General features: G+C 40.1%; 1 protein-coding gene and 2 pseudogenes across 1 annotated transcript; 2 read left to right on the forward strand and 1 right to left on the reverse strand.

Annotated features, from left to right (window-relative positions):
- Nucleotides 1-2,255: 2,255 nt before the first annotated feature.
- Nucleotides 2,256-5,563, reverse strand: LOC592807 (annotated as a pseudogene).
- A 7,936-nt stretch (nt 5,564-13,499) lies between these two features.
- On the forward strand, nt 13,500-16,102 carry LOC592797 (Y+L amino acid transporter 2-like). The gene is made up of 2 exons (XM_030976143.1): nt 13,500-14,810; nt 15,998-16,102. Exons 1-2 carry the CDS (start codon nt 13,563-13,565, stop codon nt 16,100-16,102), a joined length of 1,353 nt encoding a protein of 450 aa, XP_030832003.1. The 5' UTR covers nt 13,500-13,562.
- A 2,854-nt stretch (nt 16,103-18,956) lies between these two features.
- LOC592783 lies at nt 18,957-20,876 on the forward strand (annotated as a pseudogene).
- The last annotated feature ends 1,667 nt before the right edge of the window (nt 20,877-22,543 follow it).

The following is a 22,543-nucleotide window of genomic DNA, read 5'->3' on the forward strand; positions in this document are numbered from 1 at the left end:
AAAATCTAGTGTTTAACACTAAAGAAATCAACCTACTGATGATTAAACATATGATATGCCACACCTTATACAGAATTAATGCATACTAATTCAGCACAATTTAGCATTCAGAACAATACCAAAGTAATAAACTGACATCAGGATACATCTACAAAAATATTATATTTATAATATAATATTGTTGTAAATTGGAATTTATGTTGTAAATTAAATAGGAATTATGTGGTGCAAAGATGCCCCCCCCCCCCTGCTTCTTCAGTCAATGACAAATTGTTTCCCCTCTAGAGGGATTCCCATTGTATTGTTTCCCCTCTAGAGGGATTCCCATTGTACTGTTTCCCGCCTTTTTTGGGGGGTATCTCTATTGAACTCTTTGCATGAGTGCATTTCTTTTGTGTGATTGCTAGCATTGGTGCAATATTATTATTACGTGTCTGTACAGTTACACGTATCTTAATTTCAAGAGTTTAAAACAGTCGTGCCTATTAATGGGTAAAGTGGCACCGTTTCCCGGCGATAAGGTGAATTGAATTGAGTAAGCCAATAAACATTGTCACAAATGGGGTGATTGGAAGACGAAGCAATTTATTGATGCAAATGTTTAGAAATGACAATCTAATCCTATAATTTACAGTAATGGCACTGTCATTTTCTGCAGTATACTGCAGAAAATGAGGCTTGTTTCTAAATTTTTAGATTTGTATCTGATCCAAGGGGAATTTTTTACAGTTAATTACCCTAAAGAGGTCTGGTTATCTTGGTACTCTCTCAGCCGAAAGGAAGGGTGAATCTCGGCCATGGAATAACGAAAAATTCTTAACTTGGTATATTGATAGAGTATCTCAAAAAGTATAAGTCCATGAGGTTTCATATCCATAAATTTGAATATGTTAGTAAACCGGTCTTTTTGACGCCACTCGAGTGTTAACGGAATTACTTCTACTTCTACGACGATATACTCAGCAGGATCCATAAGTGAAGATGTAGGAATCAACTTAGGTGCTCATTTGCAGTGCAACCGGTGTCGCAGGCTATTCGATCACCTGGAACGAATCGACTGAAATCAATCTGTAAACATATAGGCACGTTTGAATGATATCTGGGAGCATGCAAAAACATATATTTACCTAGCGGTGAAATAAAATTCGCGGGAGGCTCAAAGGCACATGGAATTTATTACGATAACGATTTAAGTTACACTTAAAGAGAAGGCTGATTTATGGGAAGAGATAAAAAAAAAAAAAAAAATTGTGAGCGTTATCATTGTTATTATGCAAGTGTGGAAGAATATCAGATAAAAATGTTTCCTGACTAAAGCATGGCTCTTCAAATGCCTTAAAATTCTAAATATGGCACGTAACAGCATATAACAATCGGGAGGATTTATATGCCACATGCTCGTGTAGTCCCGTATACATATTTATGTGTACAGTGCTTGTAACTGTAGCAAGACTGGGCCAAATTTCTTATCATTTTGATGATTCCAGAACTTAGCAGATAATTATGCTAGATGATCAACCTTTTCTGATCGATTCCACACCGTTTCTTCCACAATGCAATCGCATGACCAGAACTCAACTTTATCTTTTAATGAAAATCCAACCTTCGTATAGCAAATTGTTCTATAAGAAAGCAGAAAAATTAGTGAAGAAGGTTGCTGAAAGTTTGAACAAAGTCGCAAAAAAGTTGTGAATATTTGAAAGCTTTTATCACTTACGTAAGGACGTAAGGGAATTTTAAATTAGCCGATTAGGTCACTGGTAGTGGCGGAAAACTGTCCCATTTGTTCCAATTCACACAAAATTACTATACTTTTTCAATGTTTCAAAATGAAGTAGATTGGAATGATAATGCAAGTGCTCGGCGTCATTCGTTGTATGATGAATAGCAATTTAAAGGGACATGTTCTCCATAACACATCTAATAATAAGTTAATTTTGAAAATAAACAAATTGAAATTCCAATGATTGACTTCTCAAGATCTCATTAAACAGGTGAATTTCCGAAATTCGTCTAATATTAAAACATCTGTTACAACAGTCATACAAAAATAAATATACTTTGTGTTATTTTTGGCAGTTACTTCATAAGGTTTTTGAAATATAGGTATCATCATTGATATGATTGTTTATTTACCAAAATGAAAACAACGTAAAATAAGAGCATAAATGTCAATATGGTTTAATAATATACTGATGGACAGCCCTACTAATGCAGCTGTTCCATAATATATATATATATATAATAATATGTAGTCAGTTCTTCACCAGAAGAATGAAGTAGTCGGCCGAAAATTCGTGTACTTTATAAATAAACGGTTGGATATTATACAGCATGACACTCCTAAGAATTATGTACGTAATAAAGAGCTGGGCTTCATTTCGGCACAAAACCGTCGTAAGTACAAATTCAACGATATCCCATTAAACCAAAGAGATATCTCTTTGACCGAGTGTTTAATTTCATACACGCGTTCATTGGATAGTCGGCAAAGTTGTACTTATGACGATTTCGTGAAACGCTGCCGCCGTTATGTCTTGACTCGAAAAGAGGAATCGGAATGAATGGTAATATAAAATAGTAATTCAATGTCCGTTCAATCACAATAACAACGTGAATTGGTTTATCCAGAAAGGTTATTATAATTAAATATGTACCTTATATTGCCAGGTAGAGTTATTCTTATTGCTATATCGCGCTCAGTCAGTGATAATAACCTCCAAAATAACAAGCCAGAGAGGATCGACAAACAACAGATTTACATGATTTAAAAAAAAATGTTCTTAGATACCAGTAATGGAGAAAATTACTAGATATCTTTAGAACTTTCAGATGTAACAAACATAACTTTCTGTAAGAAGATTGTGGTCTTTCGTTTCACCTCTGTCATCCATTTGATCTTAGGATTTAGTCGAACAAATACAAAGTATACAGGAATCCCGCTGACTATAATGGCAATGGCGATTAGCGAGTCCAGTGGTGCCCCAATAAAACCAAAGACAGTGAGAAAAATACAAATTAGGACAAAGATGATAGGGATAATGATGTTGACCTTGAAAGGTCTTGGTCGGTTGGGTTCTTTGTATCTCAGAACCAACATACCAGCAACAGCCGTTCCAAAGGACAGCCACTTCACGAAGCCGAAGAAGTTGAGGATGGTGAAGAGATTGTCGACAAAGCAGAAGCAGATGGTGATACCGGACGTCATGACGATACACGGGACAGGGGTTTTGTGGCGAATCCCAATGGTTGCGAGGAAGCTTGGTAGGTGTCCAGTTCGAGCCCCTGCAAAGAACTCTCTGGAAGAGGACAGGATGGATCCGTTGAGACAGCCGAAGCAGGAGAGGACGACCGTGATAGGGATTATGATAGCAAACTTTCCTAGGACCTCCTGCGCGTAGCTAAAGGCTACGGCGTTTGAACGCAGTAGCTCCGCTGGGGACAGAACGGTGAAGTAGGCAAAATTGGTCAGTGTGTAAACAATAACTACTACTGATATGGATGCGGTTACGGCGATGGGCAGATTCCTTGATGGGTTCTTGAGTTCTTCAGTGATGACGTTAAGGGCATTCCAACCGGCGTATGAAAAAGAACAGGAGTAAAACGCTATTCCCATGCCGGTGATATCAGTGGAAGCAAACGAATTCTTGAAGTTTTCAGTGTGTCCCATTCCAAGCCTGACAATTCCACTGATTACCAGGATACCTAGTGGTATCAGTTTACAGATAGACAAAATATTTTGCAAGAGGGAAGTTAATCTCACGCTCCAGCAGTTGACGAACATGGTACACAGGAGACTTAAGACGGCGAAGAGTTTAATGGCCATCTTTGGGGGTGGACAATCTGGGTCGGGGTAAAATGGTTCCAGGCAGTAGATGGAAAACAGCAAGGCAACGACGGCATTGGAAGATGGCGCTACGATGACCGTGTCTGCCCAGAAGTTGAGGAAACCGACAAAATCTCCAAAGACGTGTCTGATATAAGTGTATGTCCCTCCCGATGCAGGGATCGTGGTGCCCAACTCGGCGTAGCATAGCGCACCAAGTAGCGAGATGACTCCTGCAGCCACCCAAACACAGAGGGTAGCTCCAACGCTCTCTACACCGGCAACGACTCCCTTCGGTGAGATAAAGATCCCGGTACCGATCATGATGCCGACGTTGACCATGATACCGTCAAATACACCAAGGGTACGTTCCAGCTTGACCGCGCTGCCATCGTCAACCTGTTCGCCATCCGTTTCGGGGTTTCTTTCTCGAAGAGCCGTGCCATTGGTCTCTAATTCAATAGATTCTTTCATATTAAGATGTAGTAAGTTTAATGTTAACTATTCAATGCAGTTTGAAGGACACACACTAAAAATTCACTCTGCATCACCACTTTCAGTTTGTAATGTTTAGTTTTCCATGTACGAAACGTAGCGCAATATGAACACAACAACGACAGACACTCCCAGACGAGTTATTGTTTCCACTTTTAATTGTTTTTTCACGGGTCCGGTAGATTTAAAGACATAAATAATTATAGACCATGGATTGGTGAGTAAAGTCAAATCAGGGAGATATCGAGTCCAGTCAGGAGCCCTAGCTTGAGCAGCTAATAATATCTCAGTGCAAAATCCATTTTGTTCTTCTTCTCCTTTCGTTGAATTCTACCAATCCTAGGGAGCTGCCGGATCTTAATTCTGGATTTGCTGAAAAATGCGAAGATTGTTGAGAAAGAGAAATCCGAAAATTCAGAGATATGATATAGAACAGTGGGGCAGACAGAATTCAACGTTGATTTAGGCCGGGTACACGTGAGAAAGATTGTTTACAGTTCACCAACCCATAATGTTTAGCATGCACATCAGATAAGAAGCGATGTGACAGGCAATGGAGATTATGTGATACTTCTGAGTATGGTCCAGTCACATTGGCATCATATTGTGATGGTTATATAATATTACTCTCGTTAACTCCCGCTCAGTAATGAAAACAAATTCACCTAGAATTCTGATATGTCTCGTTTGCAACCGATATACAATACTGATTCCTACATAGATTCCTCTTTTTCAAGTGCCAGTAACAGCTCTTCTTCTCTTTTCTTCACTAGCGCTAAATACCCGGCACATTCAAGAGAGATATTATCGCAATTCGCAAATATATATCAGTACGTGTAGACTCCGGGCACAGTAACACACTCGTCAATAACATTCGAATGTATAATGTTCGGTTGCTCTCTTTGTGTGCGTGGTATCCCATTCATTCGTTTAGCCTTCATTTACGTACGATGTAAACTGGATTCATCTTGTTTTGCAGAACAATTAACTATCCGTGTATTCAATGCCATTAGGTGTCCGCAGCTGCATGTGCGAAATTTACATTGGCGCAAGCTTGATAGCCCTTTGTTAGCTATGGTCGTAGTGCAATGGTCAGTGCACTAACTCGGACATTGCAATCATGTGTGTACTCTCAAAGTCAAAGTCGTATAATTATATCTGGAGGCGATATATGTTTGAGTACGTGATCAATGACTATAGTAAAGGGTATCGATCATTGCAAGACGTAACAAGAGATAACCTTCATAGGATTCCATTGTCCGTTCGCTTGAGGGACATAGGCTGCATAATTATGTAGCCACTTGTTGCAGTAATGTGGCAGTAAATAGGGACTTTTAGATTTGCGTGGGCTGATACGTGTGACGTCCATTGAAGGCAGTGCATTAAAAGGATGTCGACCGTAGCAATCCCCATTGTGTTCGTGCGCATCTAAAAGTCCCTATTATCCCAATCGCAGCTCCTTGGAAGATATACCGGATTTTCTATCATGTCGTGCCTTGCCTAAGTATGGCTGGAAGCTTATAGTGCCAAGTTGCAAAATGTGTGTCGTCTGACATAATTATAGACTATATACAATAAAAATGAGTGTGTCCGCGCAAGTAAAAATATGCATGGGTAATTCCTTTGAACAAGTTAATTTAAGTAGAAGAATAAGAAGAAGGAGGAGTGGAATGAGAAGAAGAAGATCGATAGAAGAGGAAGAAGAAGCAGCTAGGAGAAGAAGAAGAAGAAGAAGGATAATTAAGGATGCATTCACACTGGGTCTTATTACCCGGGATAATCACATCAGTATACTCTTTCTGCGTGTGCAAAGCAATCGTCATTACCCCATGCATGTACCCATTTATTTCCGGGTGTGAACAGTGCGTGGCAAATGTATACTGCTTCCACGTGAATGAACTACATCGATCTGAGCAAAAAGGCGGTGGGCCAAAGTACAAAAGAGGGGTTTGCCTGTCACTACCACACAGGCGCGGATCCAGGATTTCTTGGGGGGGGGGGGGCCCAAATTTGAAATTATGCGAGCCAAATATTGGTACGTTATGGTGACCAACAGTGACGTAATGCGGGGGGGGGGGCGAGTTTCCCCCTCCCAGGCTTTGACATTTCATTATATTATTAGAGAAAGAAGACGATTCGTTGTACCGTTCTCGAAAATAAGTCTCGTCTGAAGTTATTTTTTCTCCTCCCGCGCGAACGCGGAAAATTTTACGACTTATTAAATTATTAGAGAAAGAAGACGATTCGTTGTACAGTTCTCGACTCTTAATCCTTGTCTAAATTCAGCCCCCCCCCCCCCCTCTCCCTCCTGCGCGAAGCGCGGAAAATTTTACGACTTATTAAATTATTAGAGAAAGAAGACGATTCGTTGTACAGTTCTCGACTCTTAATCCTTGTCTAAATTCAGTCCCCCCCCCCCCTCCTGCGCGAAGCGCGGAAGCTTTGACGTTTTATTAAACTATTAAAGGAATAGGATGATTCGTTGTACCGTTCTCGAAAATAATTCTCGTTTGAATTTAGTTTTTCCCTCCCGCGCGAAGCGCGGAAAATTTTACGATTTATTAAATTATTAGAGAAAGAAGACGATTCGTTGTACAGTTCTCGACTCTTAATCCTTGTCTAAATTCAGTTCCTTCTCCTCCCTCTCCTGCGCGAAGCGCGGAAGCTTTGACGTTTTATTAAACTATTAAAGAAAGAAGATGATTCGTTGTACCGTTCTCGACTCTTAATCCTCGTCTGAATTATGCCCCCCCCCCTCCCGCGCGAAGCGCGGAAGCTTTTACATTTCATTAAATTATTAGAGGAAGAAACCGATTCGTTGTACAGTTCTCGACTCTTAATCCTTGTCTAAAATCAGTCCCCCCCTCCCCCTCCTGCACGAAGCGCGGAAGCTTCTACGTTTCATTAAATCATTAGAGAAAGAAGACGATTCGTTTTACAGTTCTCGACTCTTAATCCTCGTCTAAATTCATGGGGGGGGGGGGGTTAACAGCCTGGGAGGCAAGGCCCTTTCGGCCCCCCCCATCTCCTTCTTCCCCCTTTACTTTTCTTCTTCCTCTTCTTTCTTTCCCTTTTTCTCCTTTTTCCCTTTCTCCCTTCTTTTCCTTCTTCTCTCTCTTTTTTTTTTTTTTGCGGGGGGGGGGGGGGGGGCCAAGGCCCGCTCGGCCCCCCCCCCTGGATCCGCGCCTGCTACCACACAAACTAAGCACACCTTGTTCATTCGAAAGATTAATCACAAATACACAATATTTCAGAGGGTTTTTTTTAATTTTTTTTTTAGCGAACACCCCTTAATCAGAGGGGGCGTCCAAGAAAGAGGTCCTTTTGACGAAAAGTAGTATTTTGTGAATACTGTTTTAAGGAAACATTATGAAGAAAATTAAGTTATCTACATTTTGATACTAATTTCAACGGAATTGGGATTAATAAACAAACATGATTGTTATGATTTTTTTCTTCGAAATTCCGTTATTTTCCATGTATAAAAATAATTTTTCGTAACTTTCCAGGAATTTGCCCATGTACAAGGACACTATCCTGTGCGAAGGAGAGGCTCATATCTCTTTTCAGTGAAAAGTAACCCACAGTTATTGATTCGGGATTCCCACAAAAACGACATATTTGCCCACATGTGTTTTAACTGAATGCATATGTATTGAGGGCGTTCTTGGTGTGTTTACATCAAGTTTTATCTGTTGTCAAACGATGGATAATAAAAAATACCTTTCAAGATATTAAAACAAATATCGATTTCATTAAGTTATGTAGTGTGTGAAATATAAATTTGAGCCGAAAAGGTGCTTTGTGTAGATATCTTTTCCATCTAATTTTGGCCAGTATCTCGGTAAATTATTAATATCAACTTGACAAAAGTGATTGGACATTTAGTAGTGCAGAAAGTTCAAAGAATTTGTAGTGCCGATTGCTATTGATAAGTAATTGCCTTCATTTATACATTATGCATTTCAGGGGCTCAAAACAAGCTGGATGGCATTGTATTCATGATTTTTGTTATCTTATTGTTTAGTTGTCCTCAAATTGTTTTGATTTTCATTTTTAGAACAAAATTATAGAATGAAAAGATGAGGCGAACCGAATAAAGGAAGCTACTAATACGTTGCCACATCGCGATATATATATATATATATATATATATATAGTCGTAAATTCCAAAAATAAATGTTGCTTCCACATGTTATCTCCATCTCCCACATCATTTTACATGTAATATAATTAATGTCGTTTAAAAATGATGTTAATAATACTCATACAAATAATGGTAATAATCTCGATCATTTAGGAGCGATAAAAACAAAATGTATATAAAGTGCTTACAAATTACAGCATGTGAAGAGAAACGTGAAATGGCGAACATAGGTCAATGGCATTAAGTTACTGAGGGGGAGAAGCAGTGTTTTAAGGGATCTTTTGAAAGAGCCAATACAGGTTCATTCTCTGATGGGAAGTGGGATATTGTTACGTGTTTTCGAAGCAGCCACTGTAAAATTAGTCTATATTTGTTAGTTGTTGATTCTGAACAGTTTCAAGTTTCCTTCTATCTTTTGCAAGGTAAAACAATATATATACGTTTACAATTTAATCTAAACTAGATAGAATTAAGGCGCCTTTACCTAGACATCCAAACATTATGAATCATGTTTGGTTTGTGCAATCATAATATCTAAGAACAAACAACGGCATCGTTTTAAGTTTTTGTATCAATATCAATTCGAGTGCTATTGATGCATACTGTTTGCCGTTGTATTTTTACAATACCGACTACCGTAAACATTGTATTAAAGAATAAAGATGAATTCACAAATATTATGAATGATGAATGATTAATGCCTCTATGCAGGCGCGTACACAGGGGGGGGGGGGGGTTTGGGGGTTTAACCCCCCCCCCCTTTGGTAATCTTTTGTGTGTAAACCCCCCCCCCCCTAAATTTCTCTAAACCCCCCCCCCCCCCTTTTGGATTTTTTTTTTTTTTTTTTTTTTTTTTTTAATTCCCATGGTTGACCTAAAAAAGCTGACCTTACCCCCCCCCCCCCAACGGAGCAAAATGTCAAATTTTCAAATTTCGAGACCCCCCCCCAAAAAAAAATGTGTCCTCTTACCCCCCCCCCCCCCCCCCGCTTATTCAGCGGTCGGCTGAGTCGTTGCGATTTTTTTGGGACCAAAAAAAAAGAAAAAAAAGTGACCTCTTACGGCCCTACGTGACATGAAAGTCATGCAATCATTATATACATTCCCCGGCAGTGAATTCTATAATAAACAGGTGGAAGAATTCTTCTCATGATACATGAAGCACCTTTATCACTTCGGGGGTGCTTATTCTGAAATGCACAAAGTGGGACGTCTCCATGAGTATTCAAAAACAAGATATCTGGGGGTCATCAATATTGTACCAAAGCTAACCACAAATTGGTCCGTTTAGATTGCTTTCAGGAAATATGGGCTTTTTTAATTGCTTTGTGGATACGTGGCGACCGGACCGGGTCTTCAAGTTAAGGGAAAGATGAGTTCTGGGTAGAGGTGAAAAATAATTTATCATAGAAAAATGTTCCTTGAAAAGCATGACTCTTCAAATGCCTTCATATTCTAAATATGACAAGTAACAGCTTAAAAATAAGGCCCGATTTTTATCCCACATGTTTGTGTAGTCTTCCTATAGATCTTTATGTGTACAGTGCTTGTTACTTAAGCAAGACTGGGCAAAATTTCTGATCATTTTGATGACTCCAGAACCTTGCAATACACACCAATTATTATATGGTAGGCCCTACATGATCAACTTTTTCTGATCACTTCCACACCGTTTCTTTAACAATGCAATCGCATGACCAGAACTCAACTTTATCTTTAAAACCAATATCATGTTAGTAAACACAGTAGTACTACTACAATGGATGTATTATCAGCAGTGAAATGGTAACTTTGAAAACGGGGTCGCTTCATGGGTCATTTCACATTTAAAATCTAAGAACGTGTAGTAAGATTAAAGTTCAGCTATTCACTATTTTCATGATTTGATTACGTGTACATAAATACTGTGCTATTTATTTGTTCTGTTGTGATTTTGGAGTTTATACAATACAAGCTAAACGCTTTATAAGCCAATTTTCGTATTATTATGGTTCGATTATCGTTGGTTCATTTACACTTGAAAGATATTGTCATGCGTTTTATTTGGACGTTCTCTGGTGTGAACAGTCAAGACTACACCCTTCATGAATTCCCTGTATGGTCGAGCCCTGTTCAGCATTACCACTATAATGACACATTGCCCTAAACTCTCGTCCAGATTCTGTTCGTTTTTATATATTTTGTATTCTTCAATCATCTGTCCTCCTCCCTAATACACATCACTCACAGATTCGCGCGATCCCCTAAAATACAGTGTTTATATTTCGTTCTTAACTATTTGTTGTATTTGCTTGTTTTTTTTACTAAAGCGCATAGAGAAACTTCGGTTTACTATGCGCTCAATAGATCTATCTTTATTAATTTAAATATTATTATTAAATAAACCCGTCGCAAATGACGGGCATGCAAAGGACTGTCTCCGCTTTTGCTTTGAAAGTGTGTTATTTTCTCAGCTGCTTGGGCGCGCGACAAGGAACCTCTGCGTCGAATGACGCATCTCTGACGATTTTAGCCTTCGAAGTGTTAGTCCAGAATTTGGCCTATTTAATTTTGATCTCCACCCCCCCCCCCCCCCCCCCCTACTCCGAGAACGGACGGACCCCATGCGTGTTACCAAAATGTCCTTTTCGTAACAAAAGAAAAAGGTTGACCCGTATTGACTTTACACACCGGACTTTTGCTGAAAAGGGGGGGGGGGGGTCGCTGGGAACACGCATATGCATACCCTAAATAACACTGAGTGGGGGGGGGGGGGCGGGTCTCCACCACACCAACGCTACCTCTCCCTACTTACTTGCTACCAGCCGTATGAGTTTGTTGATAACGCCATCTTCGACGGCTTGAATCAAGTGTGTAGGGAAATTATAAAGGGCCGTGCAGATTCTGGACTATCGAAGTGTCTGCTATAGCTGTTGTTATTTTGTTGAATACTAAAATAAAAAGCCAGGACAAGTTCAAACTTCTCGCATACAGGGGCGTCTCCACTTGCCACGATATTGTCGGTAAAATTGCGCTGCCGTCGGGGAAAAAGAGAAAAGGGGAGGGGAAAAAAGAGAGGGAAAGGGAAAGAAAAAAAGAAAAAGAAAAGAAAGAAAGGAAAAGAAAGGAAAGAAAGGAAAAGAAAGGGAAAAAAAGAGAAGAAAGAAAGAAAAAAAAAAAGAGGGAGGAGAAGAAAGAAAGAAAAGTGAAAAAAGAAGAAAAAAGAGTAAAAGGGAAACAAAATAAACGGGGGATAAAAGAGATGAAAGAGAGGAGAGAGAGGGGAGGTAGGAGCCCGAAAGAGAAGGGGGTTGTTGGATAGAGTCGTCTCGTCGAGGGAGCAAGAAAGACACGGGTAAATATGTTGCTGTGTCGGGTCAGCTGTGTCGGTATTCTTGCTCGATCCTCGTGTACTATATCAATGCAGAAGTTTGAAGTCGGTGAGATGTATATTGTCGGTCGGCCGACAAGTTTTTTTCCCTACGAACTGTGACTTTTTATCCGCTGTGACGACTTCGAGAGTGAATTCAACTACAATACTTGTATTTTCTCGAAGTTTCACTTTCCTTTAATATCAGCTAAAGAAATCAGAGGTTTAAAATTTTCAGGGAAACTAAATTCAAACAAGGTTTAAGAGTCAACAACGGTACGACGAACCGCCTTCCTTTCTCTATATTAATTCCGCGCTTCGCGCGGAAGGGGATAAATTTATTTAGACGAGTCGAGAACGGTACAACGAATCGTCTTCTTTCTCTAATAATTTAAGGAAACGTCAAAGCTTCCGCGCTTTGCGTGGGTAGGGGAGAAAGCGAATTCAGACAAGGATTAACAGTCGAGAACGGTACAGCAAATCCTCTTCTTTTTATAATAATTTAATGATACTTCGAAGCTTTCGCGCTTCGCGCGGGGGGGGGGGGGACTTCATTCAGACAAGGATTAACAGTCGAGAACGGTACAATAAATCGTCTTCTTTTCCTAATAATTCAAGGAAACGTCTAAGCTTCCACGCTTCGCGCGGGAGGCCTATCACCTACACCACCCCGTAATGGGCGCGCGAAAGTGATTCTCTTTCTCACTATCGCCCCCCCTAAAATAAAACCCTAGCTCCGCGCTTGCATTAAGATATATAGCTATGAAAGCCTATGATGCTGACTAAGTTGACGAAATAATTTTTATATTTATGTCGTCGAGGAAAATGACCATTTGCGCATACACAAGTACTATAGATAGTCCATAGGAAAAACAATTTAGCCTTCGGCCCCGGGTTTATAGGGTTAAAGTTGTAGATATTGGACATCAATTTTGTTGATGATTGGTGGCTATTTTTGTCGGTAATCGCCTCTACACCCCCCCCCCCCTCCCCCACTGAAAACGGTCTAGCGACGCCCCTGCTCGCATATTATATGATTTTGTGAGCTAACATTGAAGTTGGAGGTTATTTTTGTGGAGATGAATGTACATGTATTATGGATGCATTTGAGAAGTATGGAATCAGATTGTTCAGGGTCAGTAGCATAATTTATAATAAGCAAAAAAATCCCCCCGGGAAATCATGTCATTTCAGCAACATTTGTAAATCACTGGTATCGGATTAGAAATAAACCACGCTTGATTTTATTTGGGGCAACTGCCCCCCCCCCCCTCATCATTACGCCAGTCATCAAGGTGAAGGAATTGACACGGATTAATATCTGTTGTCGTCGGAATATGATAGAATATAAATGACCTCTTGAAATGGACTTTGCACTTTTTTTGCTATTCTACACAGTCGCTTTGAGATATGGGCAGGAAAGCAAAGGGCATTGTTTGTTCGTTCCTAAACAAAGTCTTTGAGTCGGCACTTAATTCTTGGCACAAAATTAATGTGAAACTTCACGCTCAATTGGCTAGGTTTATTTCATCTGATGGTTCGATAGACCTACACATTAGTTTATGTAGGCCAATACTTTTGATTCATGCATACAAAGTAGGTATATCAATGTACAATAAAAACACATTGGTTTGTACGTAATGATTATTGATTTTCATTCGTTCCAGCTAGGCATATACTATATATGCACACGCTACGAGGTGCTTCTACTTTAGCATAGAAGCGTTGGCGTTGTGTTATTTATCATGGAAGAAGCAATTCAATCGACGAGTGAAGGAACTCATCAGAGAAACATCGAAATCGTTGTCGAGCAGGAGAACGATGGCGATGAGAGCACTGTCAAGCTCCAACGTACCCTTACTGTCTTCGACGGTATCATGATCAACGTCGGCATCATGATCGGTACCGGGATCTTTATCTCGCCTAAAGGAGTCGTTGCCGGTGTAGAGAGCGTTGGCGCTACCCTCTGTGTTTGGGTGGCTGCAGGAGTAATCACGCTACTTGGTGCGCTATGCTACGCCGAGTTGGGCACCACGATCCCTGCATCGGGAGGTACGTACACGTACATCCAAGTCATCTTTGGAGATTTTGCAGGTTTCATCAACTTCTGGGCAGACACGGTCATCGTATCGCCATCTTCCAATGCCGTCGTTGCTTTGATGTTTTCCATCTACTGCCTGGAACCATTTTATCCCGACCCGGATTGTCCACCCCCTAAGGTGGCCATTAAACTCTTCGCCGTCTTAAGCATCTCGTTTGCAATGTTTGTGAATTGCTGGAGCGTAAAACTGACTACACTCTTACAGAATACTTTGTCCATATGTAAACTGATACCTCTGTGTATCTTGATTATCAGTGGCATTGTCAAAATGGGTATGGGAAGCACTGCAAACTTCAAGCAGCCTTTTGCATCCACTGATATCAGCGGCATGGGGACGGCACTCTACTCCTGTTTATTCGCGTACGATGGATGGCAATCCCTCAACGTCGTGACCGAGGAACTCAAGAACCCATCAAGAAACCTCCCAGCTGCCTTAGTCATCTCAATATCGATGGTAGCCTTTGTCTACACACTGATCAATGTTGCCTACTTCACAGCCCTGTCTCCATCGGAGCTAGTAAATTCTGATGCTGTAGCCTTCACCTACGCGCAGCAGGTCCTAGGAAAATATGCAGTTATAATCCCTGTCACCGTCGTCCTGTCCACCTTCGGCTGTCTCAACGGATCCATCCTCTCCTCATCCAGAGAGTTCTTCGTAGGAGCAAGAATAGGTCACCTACCACATTTCCTCGCAACAATTGGAATTCGTCACAAAACGCCACTCCCGTGTATCATTCTAAACTCCATCATCACTATAATCTGGTGTTTCGTGGACAACGTTTTCACCATTATTAACTTCTTTGGCTTTGTCCAGTGGTTCTTCTTCGGGGCCGCAGTCATCGGTATGGTGTATCTGAGGTTCAAAGAACCCAACCGACCAAGACCTTTCAAGGTCAGCATCATCATCCCTATCATCTTTGTCATAGTCTGCATATGTCTCACGATACTTGGGTTCGTCGGAGCACCCATGGACTCATTCATCGCAACCGCAATTATAATAAGCGGGATTCCTTTATACTTTTTCACGGTTCGAACAAAGCCTCGAAGCAAATGGATAGTCGATGTGAAAAGAAAGACGTCAAACTTTCTTCAAAAACTCTTGTTTGTCCTACCAGAAGAATATAAAGATACGTAACGTATTTTGATCAAAGGTTGTGAAATGAAATAACGCGTTATTGATCTATAAGTGCAGAAAACCAAGAGTTTATGGAACTTCTGTTTTGATCAAAGTGAGAGAGCATGGTGGCTAATTTGACCTAAATAACAATAATTTCATTGCATGATCATAATATTTATCCTAAATTTGACAAGTTGAAATGTCTAATGTCGTGTCTAGGTATTTAGGCACCCGGGGCAGGCAAAGAAGTTGCGCCCCTCCCCCCTCCATGACCGGTCCAAATTTATCTATGTACAAATTCAAATTCAAATTCAAACTTTATTGATTTCAATCCAAACAGATAGGATCATTCTCAATTTGTGTACATTGGATAACAAATTTCAAGGTTATAACTTAGATAATTGAGTGTAAGAATAAAGACAACGATAACCAAAAGTGACACAAATTAACATACTACTGCATGTCTCACCTGAAATATAATACAGGGATGAGAATAAATTATATTACTAGTATTACTTTATACAATTTCCCCCTTTTCTTTTCAAATTAAAGGAAGAAAACAAAATATAAATATATATACAACATGTTAGTAAGACAATATACATATAATTATAGGGTTATATGTTTTATGATTACCAAATTTAGATGAGCCCGACAGCTCGGCCCTATTCCTTTTCCAAACTCGTGGGAGACAGTGAGCATGGGAATAAATAATGCCTTTTACAATACTTAATTACATCCAGATTATAATAATAATAATAAGCGAGCGGGAATGTACAATAGATATTAGGCCTGCTTCGTTATCAAAACTTTGATCTTTTAAAATGTTAATTCATCAACATTCACAATCTCAGATGTAAAAGTAGCATGTTCGGGCATATTGCCGCCCAAATAATGATAATGATTTACAGGCACCTAAATATAAGGATATTCTGGCATGTTGCTCCCTGCATATGAATCAGGTGATCGTGGTGATGGCGGGTGGAATTAATCGTTCGAACTCGGGAGATTCCTTGGGAGAGCCCCCATCCCCCAGCTCGTACGACTATGACATCAACAGGGGGTAGTGGAGTTGTGAAGTTTGAACAAAAGCCGCTTTCTATTCAAACCTTCCCAAACGTTTTCTTCTTCTTCTTTCTACACTGCAGAATAGAGAGGTGCAAATGAAAAAAAAAGCAAAGAGAGAATATAATTTTTTAATGATTTTTCTTTTTAAAACAACGCAAAGCTATTCATATACAGTGGGGCTTAAAATTACGAGATCCTGACGCAACACTTGCGAGAGAGCAATGCGACTGAGCTTTAGAAACTGTTCGCATCTCAACTTAAAATAAAGTCGAGTTCTAATACATTTAACCCATAAGGATTGTGATTTTCCTTATTTTTCCCCCCTTTATCGTTTCTTTTTTATTCGCCCCTTTAAGGTCCTGCCCGGGGAACGTGCCCCTGCCCCCCTTAGGTTCGCCATTTGATCCTGTCATGAAACAATGAACATAATCATTTTTTGGAATCCACATTTATCCGATTACACTGCATGTATACTTTTCTTTTCGCCATCTTCCTATTGTATGAACCGCTGCAAATCTGCTTGAATTATCATTGTACTGAAATATTTGCATAACTATGTTTTCGTTATTCATCATCACAATTCAGCTATTAGGTTGTGATGATATTTTACAATAAAATTTGACTTAGAGTGAATGCGGTAGAATAAAAATTCATTTTGAATAATTTGAAATACATGTGCCAGTGTATGTGTAAAACTGAAAGTGAGTAACAATCTGTACAGGGTGTAACAGTAGTTCAGGCAGTGACATATTAGTGACAACCGAAGAAATAGAGGGTGACATGTTGGTAAAGAAACTAGATAATTAAGAAAGGAAGGGAAGTGCCAATGGGAGAGGATGTAGAGAGATAGAAAGTGAGAAAGAGAGTATTTTGTAATGGCGTGACGAAAGAAAAAGGGGAATAAAAGGGGAAAACTTTAAAGACAGGGTGGCTGATCACGAACTTATATATACCGCATAAAACAAATATGATCGCAGAGGCTTTTAAGAAATCAACCAAAGGATAATGTCAATAATACCCTGTTGTATATCCCATGGAGATCAAATTTGGGTACTGTTCACACTTTTTTCTATGCGATGGACAAGGTTATTGAAGCTTAAAACAACGCACATAAAAAAGTCCCGGTGGGGTCACTCCCCTGCAGAGAGTGACACGTATGACCGTTACCACAAATGCAGATAACCCCCTTTTGCGGTCAATTTCGAGGACATTTTGTGAGATTTAACCCCCTTTTTTACGTCAAAACAAGGACAAAATCGTACTTTGGAATACCCCTATTTATAAGATTGTAAGGACACTTTCGCAAACTTACCCCTATTTTACCATATTTCAAGGACAAGACTCGGCTCCGAGAATTTTTCTTCCCGGTTTTCTCTTTTCTCTTCCCGGTTTTCTCTTTTCCCTTTTCCTTACCCCTATTTATCAATTTCGAGGACACCTGTGCACCCCTATTTTCTTTATTTCGAGGAATATTTTGTCCGCGGACATTACTTGAAATTGACCCCTTTTTCCGCGATTTTGGTAACGGTCATGCGGTCCGGAAGTCAAATTGAGTGACCCCACCGGGAAAAAAGTTAACAAGCAGAACTAGACTAGCGTCATCATGAAATCGTGTAGGATTTGGTATCTTTGTCAGAGATGCTAAACAAAATCCTGGATCTAACTTATTCTGCAATTATAATGACAAAGCTTTAGGTCAGTCAGGAATCCCATGACGTTTACAAGGCGTTCGCCCGTCTCATTATCAAGATATTTATGATTGGAATTCGAAATTTAAACAACCTTTTTCGGCCGCCCCCCCCCCTCCCGTTGCGGCCTAAAAAAATAAAAGGGTGGAGGGAGACAGAGCAACGGGAGAAAAAGGAGAGAAAGAGAGATGCAAAAGAGTAACGGGTCGGCAACGAATTTGGATAGAACGGAAACCAAATCCCACCGCAAGCTATGCGTATATTGCCTGCATAAACATATCAATCGGTGGCGGATCGTGTGGGGGGGGGGGGGGGGGGGCGGCTAATCGGTCGCGACCCCTTCCTTTTTTGGCGGCCTTAAAATGGAAATGGGAAAACGAGAGAACGAAAGAAGAAAAAAGAGGAAAGAAAGTGAAAATAATTAAAAAGAGAAGAAGATTAAGGGAAAGAAGAGAGAGAGAGAGAGAGAGAGAGAGAAGGGGGGGGGGTTGTTTTGGAAACATAATTTTATATTTATATAGATTACATTTCCGATGAGTTTGCACGACATGGGCCTACAAAGAATGCGGACGTGGTTACAACAGCACCAAAAAAAAAAAAATTTAAATAAAATTGTCTCTAAGAGAAAGTGAGATGATTTTCAAAATGAAACGATAGGGGCAATGTGACTTTAAAGGAGGACATTTCAATTTCTATCGCTCGTGACTGTCGTAAACAGGTATTATACACTTGGCGTTCCATAGCCAGTCAGTAATCATGGCGTGGAAGTAAAACGAGTAGGCCTACACCGTATACTGTCCTGAACTGTAAAGCGATGCCTTATAACTGTGTCCTTGGTTTAACAACTAGTACTCTACAGCGACGGCCAGTTTGAACAATTGCGTGTCTTCGTATACGATCAATGTATTATTAGTTGATGCTGAACCTAATGTGTAGAGACTGCATTGATCTCTAATACCGGTCGAAGTTCAATCTGATATGGTCAACAATACCAAAACGGACAATAAACAAACGGCTGGACTTTATACAAGGTTGGATCTAGGATTCTCCCCCAAAAGGGTTGCAGTACTTTTCAAGTTCATCGCGGTAAAACAACTGAACGGACTCGCAAAACACGTTAGGGGTACAATTCTTATTCTGTGTACTAAAGCAAAGGCATGGCATATACGTAACGACTCTGTATTCAAAACCCACGGTATTTGTTTACTCACTCGATGTAAATCATAAATTTAAGTTCATATTGCTGTGCAAGGCACTGAACACAATTATGCTGATTGGTATATGAGAACCACTAAGCTAATTTCTGTCCGTACTTTTCAAGAGCTACCTCTTCATGGAACAATCATTACCAAACGTACGTATCGAAAGCTCTGTCGTCTTTTGGCAAGAAAAATGGAAAGTCCAATCCAGTCATCTGAAAGTGTCCAAGATATCAGTGGAAATGTTCTTAACACGGAAGAATATGTCGATACCAAGGACGATCAGGGAGACGTCAACGATTCGGTAAAGCTCAAACGAAGCCTCAGTCTCTTCGATGGCGTCATGCTCAACGTCGGTATCATGATCGGTACCGGGATCTTTATCTCGCCTAAAGGAGTCCTTGCCGGTGTAGAGAGCGTTGGAGCAACCCTATGTGTTTGGGTAGGAACTGGAATCCTATCGCTACTTGGTGCGCTGTGCTACGCCGAGTTGGGCACCATGATCCCAGCAGCGGGAGGCACCTATACTTACATCCGAGTCATCTTTGGAGATTTAGCCGGTTTCCTCCAACTCTGGGCATCGACTGTCATCGTGTCTCCCGCTGGGAATGCTGTCATTGCTTTGTTGTTTTCTATTTACTGTTTGGAACCGTTTTTACCCTGATCCAGACTGCCCGCCTCCAAAGATCGCAGTGAAGCTCTTGGCCGTCTTATGTACCATGATCACCATGTTTGTGAACTGTTGGAGCGTAAGACTATCTTCTCTCGTTCAAAACATCTTGTCCATTTGTAAGTTACTTGCTATAGGTATTATAATCATCAGCGGCCTAGTAAATATCGGAAAAGGACACACTAAACATTTCAAAGACCCGTTTGCCTCAACTGCCATAAGCGGCTTGGGAACAGCAATCTATTCATGCTTCTTTTCCTACTCAGGCTGGTCCAGTGTCAGCGTCTTGACTGAAGAGCTCAAGAATCCTATGAAAAACCTCCCAATAGCCATAGTGCTCTCTGTCTTGATAGTATCTCTTGTGAACACACTGGCGAATGTTGCCTATTTCTCTGTCCTGTCTCCATCAGAGCTCCTGGGGTCCGACGCCGTAGCCCTCACCTATGCTGAACAGGTCCTTGGAAGGTTCTCCGTCATCATCCCTCTCTTTGTAGCATTGTCCAGCTTTGGATCTCTAAACGGGTGCATCCTGTCGAACTCTAGAAAGCTATTTGCAGGAGCAAGGGAAGGACATGTTCCGACCATTATGGCAATGATTGGAATTCGCCACAAGACCCCTCTCCTCTGTATCATCACAATTTCCAGCGCTGTCAGTGCTTTTTGTTTTGTGGACAACGTCTTCTTCCTTATCAACCTGTTTGGTTTCATCTACTGGCTTTTCTTCGGAACGGCAGTCGCAGGATTGTTGTATATGAGAATCAAAAAACCTAATCTTCCAAGACCTTTTAAGGTTAACATCGTCATCCCCATCATCTTCATCGTAGTTTGCATGTTTCTCTCTGTTCTTGGTTTCATCGGAGCACCCTTAGACTCTCTCATTGCAACTGCAATTGTATTGAGCGGGATTCCTGTGTACTTTCTCATGGTCCGACTAAACCATCAGCTTAAATGGATGACTGATGTAAAGAGAAAAACAACTGAATTCTTGCAGAGAGTCATGTTTATTGCTCCCGAAGAGGATTCAAATACCTCATAGCAGGCATGACATTTTAAAGAAATTAATGTCCACATTAAATGTTCTGGCAAATCTTTCTCGAATGCATAATTTGAAATTGTTTCCTTTTTTCTGATTTAGTGAATGTAAACAATTACTAGCATACATTATTTTCTCGGATAAAAAACCATCTTCACGTGACAGGTTTAAAATACATGTACACATGTAGGCCTATATAGAAATACACCACTCTATATTAGAGTGATTCTGTACAAAATTGCTTGGAAATCGAATTCATGTTTTTTTAATACAAAGTCGATGACGTTAAGCATACAGTAAAAATTGAAATGGCTTTCAATATTATTGTCTCAATAATAGGCAATGTCCTCTTGAATTTGTAACTTGTGTGATATGTCTAGTTGACTTCAATAGGCCTGGGGAGTTTCAGGTTTGCATGCATTGGGCCAACTAAAACTGATTTCGTCCGTCTTTTCTCAAAAATGAGGAGGGATTTCCATGTTATTATATTTCATATTTCCTGTACATAAGAATGCTTTTAAGGCGGATTCAACATGAATTTTATTAATTGCATACTTTTTTAGAGGCTCAAAATGAAGTGGAATTGATTTGTATAATATAATGTTCGTTCTGTCACTGTTTAGATGTCTTAAAATCCTTGTTTGCCTTCATTTCAGAACAAAAATATCAAGTACAAAAAAAGACATTTTGCAATTTTTTTATTTATTTTTTTTATTTTTTTATATATCGCCCCCATGACACCAGTACACCATTAAAGGGCAAATCTGGTTTATTGCAAGTTGATTTGAATAATTAAAGAAAACATAACAAACAAAACAGTGAAAGTTACATCAAAATCAGATGAAAAATAAGAAAGTTATGGAAGTTTAAAGCTTCGCATAATTTCATGAAACAGTTATATGTATCACATGGGCTGCGCGCTAATTGACGAGTTGATGATGTCATCTCCTCACTTTTCTCTGTTCGTCTTGTACATAAATTTAATAATAAAGTATCCCTTTTTTGCTCTGGGAATATAAAACATAATTGAATCGTCATCAAAGGAAACATTTTATACATGTGTGTCCACCCCCCCCCCCCCAACCCCCAACATAACAACACATTCAAACTTGATATTTCAAATATAATAAGGAATAGTGTCCTCTTACTTTTATTTAATGTTTTCTTTGTCTTTCAGATTACCTAATGGATATTATACCTATGTATCCAAAAGCAATATCAAACTTTGTCACGCGAGGCACTTTTCTTGTCACGCGAGTCACACAAATCAAGAGACTGACATTTTTTACTGGGTCGGTATTATTCAAAGCCACAAAATGCAATAAGTTATCAAGTATGTAATTCTAAAGTATGACTTGGATCTCACTTGTACTATCATAGTAAAACAGGCTGGTATCCATTGATGTCGAGAAACCTCATTTAGAGGTCCTACAGTTCTTCTAACCTAAAGGACATAGGTACTCGGGTCAGGAAAGTGAGGCTTCAACGTGATATCTATCGTGCAGTGCAGGATCTTGGAATATGCCCTGTCAAACCAACGCGACGAGGGCGAAGATCTTTCTGCAAGTCCCGGAAGGCCATCCCTGTTTTAATCAGTGAGAGGTATGAAGGGAGATCCATGCAGCAATTTGGAGGTAGAGCTCCAATTACTTTGAGAAGGGTTTCATTAGCTGGACCCTGCAAAATTCCACTATCAACGAGAATCGGGGTTTGGAATGCACAATCGATGATGAACAAACCAACAGAAGTCTGTGACTTCGTTTTATCTGAAAAACTTGATATCCTTGCTATCACGGAAGCTTGGTTACGAGGCGATCATCGAGACGGTCCAACCATCGCAACAATTCAGA

This window comes from Strongylocentrotus purpuratus, unplaced genomic scaffold (assembly GCF_000002235.5).
Source record: "Strongylocentrotus purpuratus isolate Spur 01 unplaced genomic scaffold, Spur_5.0 spur5_scaffold_8, whole genome shotgun sequence".
Classification (NCBI taxonomy): domain Eukaryota; kingdom Metazoa; phylum Echinodermata; class Echinoidea; order Camarodonta; family Strongylocentrotidae; genus Strongylocentrotus; species Strongylocentrotus purpuratus.